Source organism: Pocillopora verrucosa, chromosome 3 (assembly GCF_036669915.1).
Source record: "Pocillopora verrucosa isolate sample1 chromosome 3, ASM3666991v2, whole genome shotgun sequence".
In the NCBI taxonomy this organism is placed as follows: domain Eukaryota; kingdom Metazoa; phylum Cnidaria; class Anthozoa; order Scleractinia; family Pocilloporidae; genus Pocillopora; species Pocillopora verrucosa.
The window spans coordinates 11,634,321-11,648,984 of NC_089314.1; the positions used below are offsets into that span (position 1 = coordinate 11,634,321).

Here is a 14,664-nt window from a genome sequence, read left to right on the forward strand (position 1 = left end):
TTCAAGGACGAGACACTCTGACTCCAGAGAAACATCTCACATGTTCTTACCAATGTTGTGGAAGGCAGTTTCCATGTTAGTGAAGGTACCAATTTACCTTACCTAAGTGATTCTAAAAATATATTTCATTATTTTTTATCCAACCGTTGATTGGTTGTACATTCGATCACAACACCGAAGTCTCTTACCATTGGTCAAAAACCTACCAGGCCAACCAATCATTTTGAAATGTGTTTTGCTTAATCAGGTTTCCCAAATGTTTTTCCAAATTTCCATCAAACAGTGAATACAACTTCGGAATTGACTTCTCTAGCTGAACAGATCTGAAGGAATTCTTTTAGTGGATGGACTGGTCTGGTCAGCCAGTTCTGACCAAAGGTAAGTTTCTCTAGTTACAAGCAGTCTACTGAGCCAATCCTGGTCTGTTACATTTCCAGATAGGACCTAGGCTACTGCTCATCACCTGAGTCAGTAACTGACCCAGGATCTGGCTCTCCTTCTGATCCATACCAGTAGCTCCTATGCTCTCTCCAGTATTCATCTGTTGGCCATTCTTCTTCAGGTTTGACATTCCCTTTGCCACCCTGTCAAAAATGACAAACCTACATTCAACATTACTTTATTAAACAACATACATCTGAACTCAAACTCGTTGAACCCCGTTACTTTTTATATGAAGAGAAATTAGGCCAAGAGTATTTTGACTAAGTCATTTTAAAACAACTTTTATATTGAGAAATGTTCCTTGTAAGCTAACATCACAAGGCTCACCAAAATTTAGATATATTCCAATTACATCCATGGTGGGGCCAATGCTGATTATGTTATTAGAGTAAAAAGCTACAGTGGTCAAGAAATATACATTACATTGTATGATTAACAAAATAACATTAAGTGACCACCTTTCCTAGAGTCCTACCGGTACACATACCTGACAAACTCACCCAAAGAATACAAGGTAACTTTTAAGACAAAGGTTCAGTAGTTCATGTGAGAAAAAGGAAATGCTGATTTCTCCTCTTAAAGGTTATGAATATTTACTTAGTGGCTCATCCACAACTACTACTCATTTTAAAACTAAGGAAACTGCATAAATGAACATTATTTGTGAGCATTTCAAATGCTGCAATATTTTTGTAGTTCAGCAGCTCATCAGCTTAGCAGTCTGCTTATTAAGTTACTATAAAAAATGTAAAGACGTATACCTACTTAGGGCGAACTTGATTCAGATGGATGTATACTTAAGTGTTTTTGTCATACAGGCTGATTAATAAGAAGTTCTCTGGATAGAGTTGGATAAAAATAGTTTGATCAAGGTAACCCCACACCAATTGCATTAGAGAATCTCTACTGCGAAATTTGAACCAATATCTCCCTTACAGCTGTAGCATTCTTTCTCTACTCATTTTCAAGAAAGCCCTCGGTCATTTCTTTTCTAATCGATAGTTTTCCTGGAGAAACTTTTAGTTCGGTGGGAGAAAAGGAAAATCTGTGCAGAAGAAAGTTTAAGAGAAAAAAAATTGTGCAGCGCCTTTATTGCATCTTTTTCAAAACCTAAACTAAACACTAAGCCACTAATTTAATCAATCAAATGAAAATTATAGATTTATGCTAACTTTCCTTCTAAAAAAACTTACAAACACTTTTCATTAAGCTCTTTCTAGGGGAATACTCAAGTATCAAAAGTTTTTCCCAGAGTGTCCAGAAAAACACCACATTTCCATTGACAACTTTTAAGAGCCGTAAATAAAACAAAGTGAAAAAACTAAGGTCTCAAATCACTTCATAGGGACAGATGCTCAGCTCATGTTAAAAACAAGCAGTTGTTTGCTCTCTCAATTCCTCTTTCTCTTACGGAAATCAAGACCACTTTCCGAGGAAAATAAAAAAGCTGAACGAATGAACAAAATTTGAAAACCAGTATAGGCAGATTTCCTCAATTTTAACACACAAGTGTAGAGAGCAACTTCTTGATCTCTTCCAAACACTGACATTAACTTTCTGTCATTAATATCTGAAAACAAGCGGCCGTTCTCACATTCACGCGCACGGTGTGGTAACGCATTTACTTTGGTTTTATTGTATTTTTTCCTTTTTTCTGGCCCTGATTATAAAAGAAATAGATTTATCAAGGTCAATGGGATGAAATTAGGAATGGAGTGTATCCAGTTTCTGTGTTTCCACTGTAAATACTCAAAATAATATTGTTTGGGACACTCAATAACAGACTACAGACTTAAGGCTTCAGCCCTCCTCAAACGTCAACAAAACTTACCCAAATGGGTTCTCATCTTAACTGAAAAAATGACTTGCTTCCAAGTTTAACAGATTAAATGGTAGCGACAAATAGTGACTGTAAAATGTCCTAATGGAAAGTAAAACCTTTTACTCGAAATCATTAAAATCATCAAAAAGCCACAATATTTGCTTCCCTTTGGATTTCCTCTCTTAATTTGGCATCCTTTCAACATTTAATGAACGCTAGCTAATGTAAAGTAGGTATCACCAATACTGAAAGTTACAACGTGTTTAAATTCAAGTAAAAGGAAAATTTCTGCACACCTGGTCCGTTACTGATCGACAAATAAAAAGCATACCGCAGAAAGAAGCAAACTGAAAAATGTCATATTTTCATCGTAAACAGTCTTTTTAATTCTTTATTCTTATTTTTTTAGCGAGCTAATTGATGAAGTGATTTTAAAACGCCTAGAAACTACTGCAAGGTGGTCCAGACTCGCCAGTTCTTACAGAAACACAGCAAGAAATAGATGCAAATAACAAAGCGACAGCGATGTAAACAGCGAAATAAAAACATAACTGCCCATCGTGGTATTTACACATGCCGCATTGTAATTAAAAATTACATTTACAAACTGATTTGAACCGACTGGTGGTTACTTCTCATGAGATGAACTTGACTCTTGTTCTATAAAAGCAAAGGAAATATCGCACTTGCTCCGCGTACCAAGGGCGTAAAAATTCTTGAAACAACACCACAGGAAATTGAACAGAATAGACATGAATAATGACTACATATGCAAACTAAGATCACAAAACTTACGTGGTATTGTGTCCGCAACCAGGGGATGTTACTCTGACGTAAAGCTGTACTCAAATCTATCACCTGTTGCTTTGTCATTGTAACATCATCAAGCGACAGCGCCACCAGGTGAGGAACACAGCAGAGATGTCGAGTGAGAACACTTACTCCTTCACCAAGAGGGTTATGTGACAAGTTGAGATAGCGCAGGCTAGGAGCCTGGTGTAGAGATCTGGCGATGGCTGCGGCAGGTTTGGCTGTTAAATTGATATTTTCAAGTTTTAATCTCACGAGTCTGTTAGTGAAGATGATATGAGACACCAGGGTCTCTGCCAACTGAGCATCAATGGTTTCACACGGTTTACCAGCAATAAATAAACACCGCAGAGAAGTGCAAACTGGTAAGCAATCAGCCAGTACCTTCATCTCTTGCCTTTCTAAGTTGGCAATATTAATGTTCCTCACACAGGAAAGGCTGTTTGGAGTCGGATCAGTGATGCGATTAGTGTTTTTAGTCAAACACGAAGCTGTTTCGTTGTCCTGTTCATTCAACGGATCACCGATGCGCTTCACCAGAGTAGACTCTGTTGTTGATGAAATGAGCTCTCGCAGCATTTCAGTCGGAAAAGTATCAAAATCTTCTTTCCATATTTGATAAACATAAAGGATAATTTTTCTCTCTCTCTTCAAGAGGAACTCTTTCAAAGGACGACGTGGGCACTTCTTTAGAAAATCTGCGGCTTTTTTTTCACCCGAACAGCTCAAAACAACAGCACCTGTGTCCTCCGCTAAAGTGATTAAGTCTCGATAGTTTTTCTCGGAATCCTCTTTCTTGTGTTTGAAAAAAATGAAGTTGGGTATCACGGCAGATTTCAGCACGTGTCTATTTGCAGTAATGTTCAGCTGGTTAGAATCAAGTAACAAAACACCTCCAGTGTAAGAGGGAAACATCGAACAGAGATCCTGCCTCTTCTCGGCCGAACACCAAATATAGCTATGCGAGATAAGCTCTAAATAAAGCTGTTGATCTCGAGACAACCGTTTTTCAAGCTGCTGAAGCAGATCGATGAAATCACATTCCGACAAAGATTCCTTTCTTCCAACAGAACCTACATGACAGAAAACTGCACACGCGGCCTCTGTTGACAGCTCACAAGCAAATTTCAGAACTTCATTCATCTTCACGATCCTTTCAAATGATTCAACTTTGGAAAGGCTAGGCGTACTTTCTCCTTTAATCGACAACACTTCCTCCTTAATGTGCCAGGCTGCAAGGAACTCCTGTACGGATTTATGAATGAAATAGGCCCCTTTCTCAGGATTGAGACTCGTAAGATTGACAATCTGAAAAAGCCCAACTTCACTTAATTTTTCAAAACTTCTTGAAATATTGCTGGGGAGTTCGCTGCAGCGTACGTAAAGATGGTCTTGCAGAAGCGCTTCAAAGGCAACTTTTCCAAGGTTACTAAGGTCTTCTCTGGCTTCTGTTGAGGTCACTTTCTGAAATGGCATAGGCTGTTGACTTTCCCCTTTGTGATCTAGCATTGTTTGGATGAATTGTGTGAATATGTCGGCCCGTGAGTTTGGCCGTCTTTCACGATGTTTCTCTTTCCACAAAAGGCACAGCATTAGTAGAAGGAGAGGTATTTCTGCCATGTCACGGAGACCTTTTTCTTCCAGGTAGCAAATAAACTCGTCAAGATCTTGTTCACCTGCCAAAAATTTTCTCGCAAAGGTTCCGATTTGTTTCCAACTTTTAAAACCTTGAATTTCTAACTGAATGCGGCCGGGGCATTTTAACTCGTCACATTTAAGCTGTCACGTGGTGACAATAACGTGACAATCTCTTAGTTGCTCGCCCTTCCAAATTTCAAGGATGGGTGAGTGTTCTTCTGCAAAGCTGTACTCATCGTAGCCATCCAAAATAAGAAGCACTTTATCTTGATTGTTAGTTATGTAATCATAGAGACTATCAACTGAGATCGGACCATCACTGGCCAGCAATTTAGACGCACGTAAAACATCACGGATGTTTCCCACGTCACACACATCTCTCAACTTAATCAAAAGCAAAATGGAAAAGTTGTTTAGGATTTCTTTTAATGCTTTCGACCAGTCATATGCAGCCTTTTTACAAAACGTACTCTTGCCAATTCCTGGTCGCCCGTAAACAAGCATTCGTTTATGTTCTCCCTTGAACATGTCGGTGTAGTCTCGAAGTTCCTTTTGTGTCACTCCGCCAGGCTTCCTGTGATCTCTCACCCAATTCAACGGAGTGTATACCTCATCTATCGGAACAGAAGAGCTGTCGTCCCATGGAACGATTTTCACCTCACTGGAGGTGTCATAATAGGACTTAAGCTTCTTTTGGCACTTCTCAACATTCAACTGTTCTGAAAAAATAGAGAAAAGAAACATGAACTTTCATTGCTGGGATGAGTAAGAGTGCGACGCCAACAGACGCAGTTTCAGTCAAATGGAGGCAAGGGCGGGACGAGCGCAAAGTCCGAGTTAAGTGCGAGGGAAGAAGCTCCAAAACAATACCCTCCTTTATTTTTTATCATCGATCATTAATTTTCGGAATTTAAGCAGCTGAAGTAAAACAGGACGAGAATTAACTGTTATGATAAAGAACAAGGAAATATCTTTTATCGTCCTTCCACGAGCGTGGGACAGAAAAAAAATTGAGTCATCACCAGGAATAGATTCTAAAACCTTCGGATTCTGAGCTCGGACATAAGTAACTATAAGTTATCAAAACGTAATCTTAACATGGAATATCTTCACTTGATAATTATAATACCTGCAAGCCTTCTACGTTTATTTTCTGAAGGATCATCAGTTTTACAACTCTCCTCTCCTGTTGAAACGTCTGAAAAGAGAAAAGAAATTGTACTGTAACGAGAATTAAAATACACTTCACTAAATTTGTGAAATGGGTAACAAGCAAGAGTCGAAATAAGTGCTGATGAAACGACGAAATAAGTGCTCATGAAAATCTCATGTAAGCCCGCTCACAGAATAAAAGAGAGAAGAGAAATTGATGGACTCGGAGAACTGAAATTCATTGGAACGGAATAAAAGCTAAGATTTAGATCTCAACAAAGTTTTAAACCGGTCAGTACCAGCGAGGTAATTGGTAGAAAGGTAAACAAAGAAAACTTGGGTTCATGTTACCGCGCATAAGAGTCTGGACACGAAAACAATAGTTAGGGGGGCAGGGGGAGGGGGGTGGTTGAAAAGCGTGTTTAATGAACGATTTGTAATACCTACAACCTAAGACAGATAAAAGATTTAAGATTAATTAAATACAAAAGTAAGTAATTTCTTATTAGCCCCCTCTAATTTGTAATTTTAGAGCGTCGTCCATGACTTCAAAAGAATGTTTTGCAGTTTCTCCTATATATTTAATTCCACTGTTGGTCTCCAAGTTCTCATCAGCAGATAGCAATATTCTATACCAAGGAAAACAAGCTACAAGATCTCCTGGAAAACCCAACCAAAGTTGTTACAAAAGTGTACACGTACCTCCGTAATGAGGCCAGTCTCCAAACACAAAAGAGTTACTCAACATGTTGGATACAACAGAAGCTGCCATAACACAAGCATATGTCTTCCATGAATGGCTTGTAGATGCAACGCCATGAACAAAACCACAAATACCTTTAACAACAAGCCACTCCATCTTCATGTCATGAGCTGCTGCAAACAGGCCTGAGGTAGAAAAATGAAAAAAAAAAAAGCAATAACAATTGGAAAGGATTTAAACAATGATATTCCTGGGAGATAATTACAATCAATTGGAGCAAAAAAGGCTTCGTTTTTCTGCAGATCACTCTTTTTGTTTGTTCTTTGCTACTGGAAGTCTTTAAGAGATGTGTTCTTTCTGCAGGTATATAAATTAGCACCACTCTTCCCAGAGAGTATAATGAGTAGGGCAGCGTACGTTTTTTGTCAGAAGCAGTATATTAAAGAGTAAGGATTTGGAATTCAGGAAAGAGTTTCCTCTTACAAAACAAATTGAGTACGTTGCTTCCAACAAGAACCTTGCTTAATAGTCTCAAAACTTCAAGTCTTGAATATTTCAGAGGTGAGGCTTGAAAATATGACAAGTCGGAGGATACACTGCAATACACATTACCATTGTAGACCTGTGCTGACCACTGACCCCCTACAAAAAATTGTTAAATATATCCCCTCCCCCTTGCTTAATAGTTTAACAACCAGAAGCGTCCTGTAGTTCAGAGGCAAAAATTAAGAACATCAAAGTGGAGGGTGAGCTGTAATAATTATCACTATTGTGGTGACCACTCCCCATATGAAAAAATTGCTAACTTTCTCTCTTCCTTCAGGAACCTGGCCTTACAGCTCAGTGATCAGAAGCTCCCCTCTGACCTTGTAGCTCAGAGGTAAAGCTTGAGAACATTAATTTGGGGGTGGAATGTAATGGGAGTACTCGTAATTATAATTTCTTGCTTGCAGTACACCTTTGCATATGACTCGGAATAATCATTTTTATAGTAATACTTCAGTTACTGGGTAACTTAGATGAGATAAAAAAATTGATTTTATAAAGATATGAACGAGTATCATGTTCTTTCTGTCATTTAAGTTATACTGTAACACACTCAACAAAAAAAAATAAATGTAATCCTTGTTATGGAAAAGCCATTTCCTGCAAAATGATCACAGATGCCAAGCAAGAGTATCCCTGAGAGTAATAATAATAATAATAATAATAATAATAGTAATAATAATAATAATAGTAATAATAATAATAATAATAATAATAATAGTAATAATAATAATAACAATAATTAGTAATTCTCACCTTTTCCTTCCATTTCAATTGCAATTGCCCCAGGGTGTGATTGACACTGCTGTTTACCACCAATCAGATCAGAGCAACTTAAAATCTCTCCATCCTGATGTACTTTGACCTTTCGCCCTTTTGAGTTATCAAATGGTGCCTTCCATCCATCAGCTACATTTCTGACAAGGTTACCAACATCCCTACTCACTGGGGTTTTGTGAAACTCTGTTGTAAGCTTTGAGGATATCACCACATCTCCTAGCTGGGCTTTGTCAGGATTCAAACTGTAGCAGAAACCAACCAAAAAGGTAGCCTTAGGTCTCAGGAGTGTGACAGCATTCTTAGCAGCAGTTTGAGAACCTCCAGGATCCAAGGATTCTTTAGAACACTTCACTAAAGCAACTTTCAGTGACTCATCTTCATCGTCACCCATCTTTCCAAAGTACACAAATCCAATGGATTTCTCATAGCTTTTAAAGGAATCTCGCAAGTAATGATAACAAGCCAAGAACTCGCAATCCTCCACAGTCAAAAGCAGAATGTCAACAGGGGGATATTCCTTGTCCCAACGTTCCAACTTCTTTGGCAAATCTCCAAGCTCCTTCAGTGTAATAATCAGAGGTGGAGGGTCATCACTGCAAACCACTGACCTGCTGCACTTGTCATTACCGGGTCCTGCCGTCATGACAAACTGGATCTTTGTTCAAAGTTTTCCTTGAAATGAACAAAAAAAATCAAAACAAAATTAAAAAAGAGATCAACACAAATTATTTCTAAACACATTTGCTTACAAGCATGTCACATATCTGAAAGATGATCAAAGTGTGGCCATAGGAAATGCTGATATACATTAAGACTACCAAGCCTAAAGCACACGCAGTATCTGGCACTGAACGTAAGAACTGGCCTTTGTTGCTTGGTATTATATTTCAACAAAAGCCTTGCTGCTGGTTGACAACCTAATAACCAAAGGAAGCACTATGCTGTATATATTGAGGGTTTGCAAGTTTTACAGCTAATTCCCAAGATCAACTCAACTAGTTATTGACTCCCTCATCTTGCCCTTCTTTGGGTATAGCATGTAGATCTGGGGATCTGCTTGTCCAAAGTATTTGTGTGGAATTGACAACTTCTGCAAACTAACTGACTGATATGGAAATATACCACCTAGGCTGACAACAAGATATGGATATCAATTGAAGAGAAAGATCAACTTCTGTTGAAGAAAATCACCACCATGAAAAACCATCCACCTCAAGATTTGTTGTTGCTAAAATGGACAAGAATACCAAGGAAAAGGGGGCATGAATTCCAACTCCCCCAGATAAGAACTCAAATATACAAAAACTCTTTTATGAACAGATTTCTTCTTAAAACTTGTGTGATCATATTTCATTATGTTTGATTATTCCTTTTTATCTCTTTCTATATCTTATTTTGGATATTGAATTGAACCTTTTATTCATGATTTGGACGGTAAAGACTGACTTCTGTTGAGTCTGATTTTTTCAATAAATACTTCATCATCATCATCATCATCATCAAGTATGGTCCATATTTCTATCTCTACCAATAAAAAGTGTTCATTAATATTCAACTATAAATCACAATGTGAGATTTCAAAGAGCAAGTATTCTAACCATTAATGAAACATCATTTTTCCTTGAGATGTGTACAGTTTTTTAAATGCGGATGTCAACAGCATGCAAAACCACAATTTGAGGTTTATAAGCAGTTACTGGTCTGGTATTGATGAAACCAGAGAAAATCAGTTCCTAAATGAAAAATTGCTTTTGGAGAAACTCCTAATTTTAAAATTAAATCACCATAAGATGGAAAAAAGAGGAGTTTGTTGACATTGTATGTCACAGCTAAGAAACCAGGTTACAAAGTACAATTCAAAGTTATGGCTGCCCGATTCAAATTTTCCCAATATTTGAAGACAATTTCCAACTGTTTAGTTATATTCTTTGTATCCTCAAAAAAAAATAGGTCAGTGGTCTCTAGAGACATTTGAGTCAGCAGCCACAAAAAAACACTATTTGGCAAAGGCTAAAATTTCATTCAGATTTAAACAAGTGTTTCACTACTTTATCTAATCTAGGTACAGAGTGTGGTGGATGCTTCACATGTGTGTAACCAGCAAAAATGCCAGCCACCAGTGCTTCTAGAGAACAACAATTCATTTGGATGAACATGTTGTCCCATCACTTGTACTTAGGCCCTCTGAGAGAAACTACATCCATGTTACCCGGAGCTCATTGTTGTGTTTTGGTTTCAACCAAGACCCTTGTGGTCGACTGAGGAGAAAAGACTGTGTTCATCAAGTTATCAGTACCGCCTGTGTTGTCTGTGCCAGCAGAGTATGAAATTTACTGCCCTCTATGACCTCCTTTGATTTGTTTGATTTTTGTTTTTACTTCAACTAGTTAGAAATTGTTGTAAACATATTATTGATGAATTCCCAGCTCTTGTTAATTAAGTGAAAAAATGGAAGTTTTAATTCTTTGTGTTTGTCTTGTAATCTTTTTTTTTTGGAAGAAAAAGGTAAAAAACATATACACAGGTAAATACGGTAATTTGAAAGACTGTTCAAATTTACCTGCTTTGACTTTCTCTTTAAATGCTCAATATAAACCTGCTCTGTGATATGGAGGACAATTTTGCTATTATGAAAAAGACAGAAAAAAAAGTCAGTTTTCAAATCTTAATTATTCAAGATGCCATTTTCAATTAAGGTTGGCTCTGATATCATTTCTGTGATTTCACTGTCAAATGTTTGGGTTTTAGTACAGGCTGTTATATGTAAAATGTGAAATGGCATGCAGCTAAACATATTTGGCTACAGAGCTGAAAGAGCTATAACAGTGTAAACATGATCATTGGTTGACTGCACTTTCTAGGTTAAACAGTTCATTTAAATTCCACTGTTATAAGCTCCTGTGAGCTATGGTGAAAAAAAAATACAGATATATGGAAATGAACTGTAAACAAAGGGAACATTGGTGAATTAATGCAGGGAGTCCTAAACAGCAAATATCTCTGTTGAAATTAAATTCAAGTTTAATTAATATAGAAGTTTAATACATAGAAGCTTGCAGTCTACAATCTTCATGTTTTCAAGGCTTTTGTAGGAACTTAAATCTTTGAAATTGATGTCTCAAATTTGACCTATATATTTGCAATATATACTTCTTTATCTGTCATATTTAAGGTACATTTCACAATGATGCAGAACAAAAGATGTTCAATTTCCAAGCAAACTAAACAGTTTTGTTGATCAAATTTTTGTACTGTAATAAACCATTTTGATTTGACACATTTTGCTTTAATTACTGTTGGATAACAAGACATTTCTCCTTGAATGACCAAAGTATACCTTGACTTAAACCGTTCTTTGAATTGTTTGGTGATATTCTCTGGAGTTCAACTGTGCTCAACTCAAACCCAGTATACCATGGGAACCTTAAGCAGCCAACTCACAGTTTTCTCAAGATACAGATTTGTCTTATGGTCAGCAAAATATATTCAATCTAGGAAGCAAGCAGTCTGTGGGTGTTAATTGGGATTGAGAAATTCACAAACATTTCTAATTGGCTTTGTTCTCAATTTACAAGTCACCTGTGATGGTAAGGACTGGGCTGAAAGGGAAGGTTTCATGGCTAGAAACTGAGAGACGATTCTGAGCTTTATGTGCTCATGCCCTTTTATCAAACAACAAAGCAAAGAACAAAATTAAAGAGTAGGGCATAATAGATTAAAAACATAATCAAATTCAAAGAACCATATTCCACTTGAAAATGTGCCTTTTTTTCTCATGAAACTACATTGTTTTCACATCACTTCCCCTTTTTTTGCTCATTAAGGATTTTGAAAAGCAATAACATTCTTTGAGGTCCATCAACCACAAACCAGTATGTTCAGATTACTTGAGTACAGATTTCTTAACCGAGTTTGGTTGGTTTTAAATTACCTTTCTGTGTATTTAAACCCAGCTCACTGGTCTCTTATTAGTTTCATGCATTGTTTCTTTTTCATGAAATGTGTCAGTCATTGCAGTCTGTGTGGGAGCTATATAGATGTTGTTGTACGTAGCACAAACAAGTACATATGCCTATGAATACGGCATCTGGTAACAACAGCCACAACAACAAGTTACATCAAGTACTACAATTCGATTGTCACACAATCTGCTATCGGTAGACTGCTGCTTGGAAGCGAGAGTCATAAATAGATTAGTGAGAGAATATGGCTAAGTGCTTGAAAGGACTTGATGTTCATTTGAAAGTGCTGACTCTACAAAAGCCACACATAGCAGGATTCCTCATGCCATCACTGATTTCCCAGATAGACCCAAACTCAAGGATGATTCAATCTACAGCCGTTGGGAACACTGACTGACATCAAAGCAAAATCAACATTATGTTTGAAAGAATTGCTCAGAAGTTTGCATAGTACGCATCAGAAGGAAGGGATTACCTTAATCAAGAGTAGAGAAAAAGGAAAGGAAAAGAAAGAAAGACAATTTCACTTCGAAATTTCGGTTTTAGTACATAGGGTTACGTATAAAGTGTAAACGCATTTAGCGATGGAGTTACAACAGCGTACACATCATGCATTAAGTGTTTTGCAATTTCTGAATTAAAATGCCTCATTTAAATGCCATTGTTGCAGAGTACTGCAAGTTGGAATGAAAAAGGAGAGAGATGCAGCAAGGTAACTAGAAACAGGACTAGACAAACATTAGTGAACCGGCCTACGGCACGTTGGAAAGCTATCATATCCCTACAGCAAATTGTTCGTGATTAAACACAAGTTCGTGGTCTAAAATCCGCATGTTTTCAAGGTTTTTGAAAAATAATTGAAATCAGAGTCTGTTATTTGTTCCAAATCTGTTACATAAATATAAGTTTCAATATCCATCATATTTTTGAGTCGCATTCCACTGTGATGTAAAGCGAAAGATGTACGTTTAATTCCTAAGCAAAATACGTATGCTTGTATGTATGGATGTTGAAATACATTTAAATTGATTTTTTTGATTAAATTTTTAGTGCTGTTATGAAATGTTTTGATTTAACACAAATTAAGAGTCCTTGCTGCAGTTACTGTTATACCAGAAGAGAAATTTCTTCTCGAATGACCACAACCTAACTTGACTTGAATCGTTCTTTGATGAAGCGGAAGTTTGGTAATATTATTCTCAGGATTTCAACAACGCTCAACTTACATTTGTACAAAGTAGAATCACAAAATCTCAGCATATCTACCTACCTTTACATAGAGATGCTGATTCGTCTTGTGTGTGGCTCGCAGGATGTCTCCCAAGCTGAAAATAAGGCACGTTTGGTTCTCGCTGCGATCTAAACGTTCACAAACATTTTAATAGCCAGTCATCGTTCTCAGCTTACATGTCACTTGTAATCAGAAATGATTCGATTTGGCGGCGGGGCGCTGATTTACTATTGGTTCCTCAAGAGAGGTACTTATACGAAACAAGGCGCTTATTTAAGGACAGAGAACTTAATTCTTTTTTGAGAGACCGCATGTGAAACAGAGCTTTGATGCTTATATGACTGAAGTTCAAAAAGACTGGAAAAGGGACTTGTCCCTGGATCTTTTCTTCCTAAACGACTAACAAAGGGATCGTTGCAAATTTTAAGACGGGTTCTTTGGTTTGAAGGAACTGTGCACTCGCGGCGAGATAATAATTGAGATTGTGACAAAGACTACTCTGTCGTCGTGGGGCTTCAAGTGTGCAATTAAGGAAAGATGGACCGCAGTTGATCTCAATGTACATGTACTATAACAGTGCTATTACTGAAACAGAATAGGGGCGCTCATTGGAATATGAGCGCTTATGGGTATAGGGACGCTTATTGGAATGAGGGTGCTTACTCAGTAGGGGCGCTTATTAACAAGAACAAATTCGAGGGGGCACTTATTTTGGAAGGAGGGCGCTAACTCGAATCGTTGCGGTAATTGTAGAAATAGGAACGACTGCGTGACTATTTCAACTAACGTCTGGGAGAAAAAGCGCGCGTCACGCGATCATGCACAAGTCTTTTTCCTTACGCCTTTGTACTAACAAACAAGATAGCGAATAAAAACCAAGAGCTTCAAGTCCCATCAAAGCCTGAATTTTTAAGGAATCTTGTCCACAATATCTTTAATAGCAGCTCACTGACAAGGATCAATTCTTCGCTTACATTTCATCCGCTGGTCAACAAACCATCTATATTTCATTTGATTGTGATCAGATTCTTTTACAGTAACGAAAAGCTTAATAAAATTTGTAGGGGAGAGAATTAAAGTTTGCCGAATCTCAATAATTAGACTAGTCCTTGTTTCTGATAGAGGCGTAACTGCCTGCCGTTGGATTTCCAACGAGAATCGTTCTGGACTTTTATTTCAATACAAAAGCCCAGAACATTTCAGTTAGATAACAGAATAGAGTGGTCGGCAACAGTGAATATCTTTGTAAGGTTAAGGAAAATTCCAATGCTGGCTTATTGCCAGCATCGGAATTGACGTGCCTCGTTGGCAACATCTTCTATTATGTGGGTTGTGAGGAGAGACCAGACCCCTGACTGTATAATAACAAAATTACACTGTTTAAATTAGTAATTTCAATCGGAAAGTATGTGTTGGGTTTATGAGCGTGGTCGGGAGAAGTTAATAGTTTATTTTCTTTATTTTCTTTTTTTTTTCATAACTGAACCCAAATTTCTTAATGAATCTAATCCCAAGCAAACCATTATGACATGTGGCGGCCTTCCATTTCCTATTTTACCTTGTAATCTACTTCGAC

The 14,664-nt window shown here is 37.4% G+C and overlaps 1 protein-coding gene across 1 annotated transcript; it reads right to left on the reverse strand.

Annotated features, from left to right (window-relative positions):
• Positions 1 to 252: 252 nt before the first annotated feature.
• LOC131788639 (death domain-containing ATP nucleosidase-like) lies at positions 253 to 13,246 on the reverse strand. The gene is made up of 6 exons (XM_066164156.1): positions 13,128 to 13,246; positions 7,872 to 8,567; positions 6,569 to 6,754; positions 5,844 to 5,912; positions 3,062 to 5,433; positions 253 to 584 (listed from the first exon to the last, which is right to left on the reverse strand). Exons 2-5 carry the CDS (start codon positions 8,536 to 8,538, stop codon positions 4,859 to 4,861), a joined length of 1,497 nt encoding a protein of 498 aa, XP_066020253.1. The 5' UTR covers positions 8,539 to 8,567; positions 13,128 to 13,246; the 3' UTR covers positions 253 to 584; positions 3,062 to 4,858.
• Positions 13,247 to 14,664: the final 1,418 nt, after the last annotated feature.

Bases quoted from the DNA above. Each gene is read 5' to 3' on its own strand.
- LOC131788639 (XM_066164156.1), bottom strand. From the start codon at position 8,538: ATGACGGCAGGACCCGGTAATGACAAGTGCAGCAGGTCAGTGGTTTGC. The intron at 6,755-7,871 runs GTGAGAATTACT...TTTCTACCTCAG, and splicing joins AATTGAAATGGAAGGAAAAG to GCCTGTTTGCAGCAGCTCAT. The intron at 5,434-5,843 runs GTATTATAATTA...CTATTTTTTCAG, and splicing joins TAAACGTAGAAGGCTTGCAG to AACAGTTGAATGTTGAGAAG.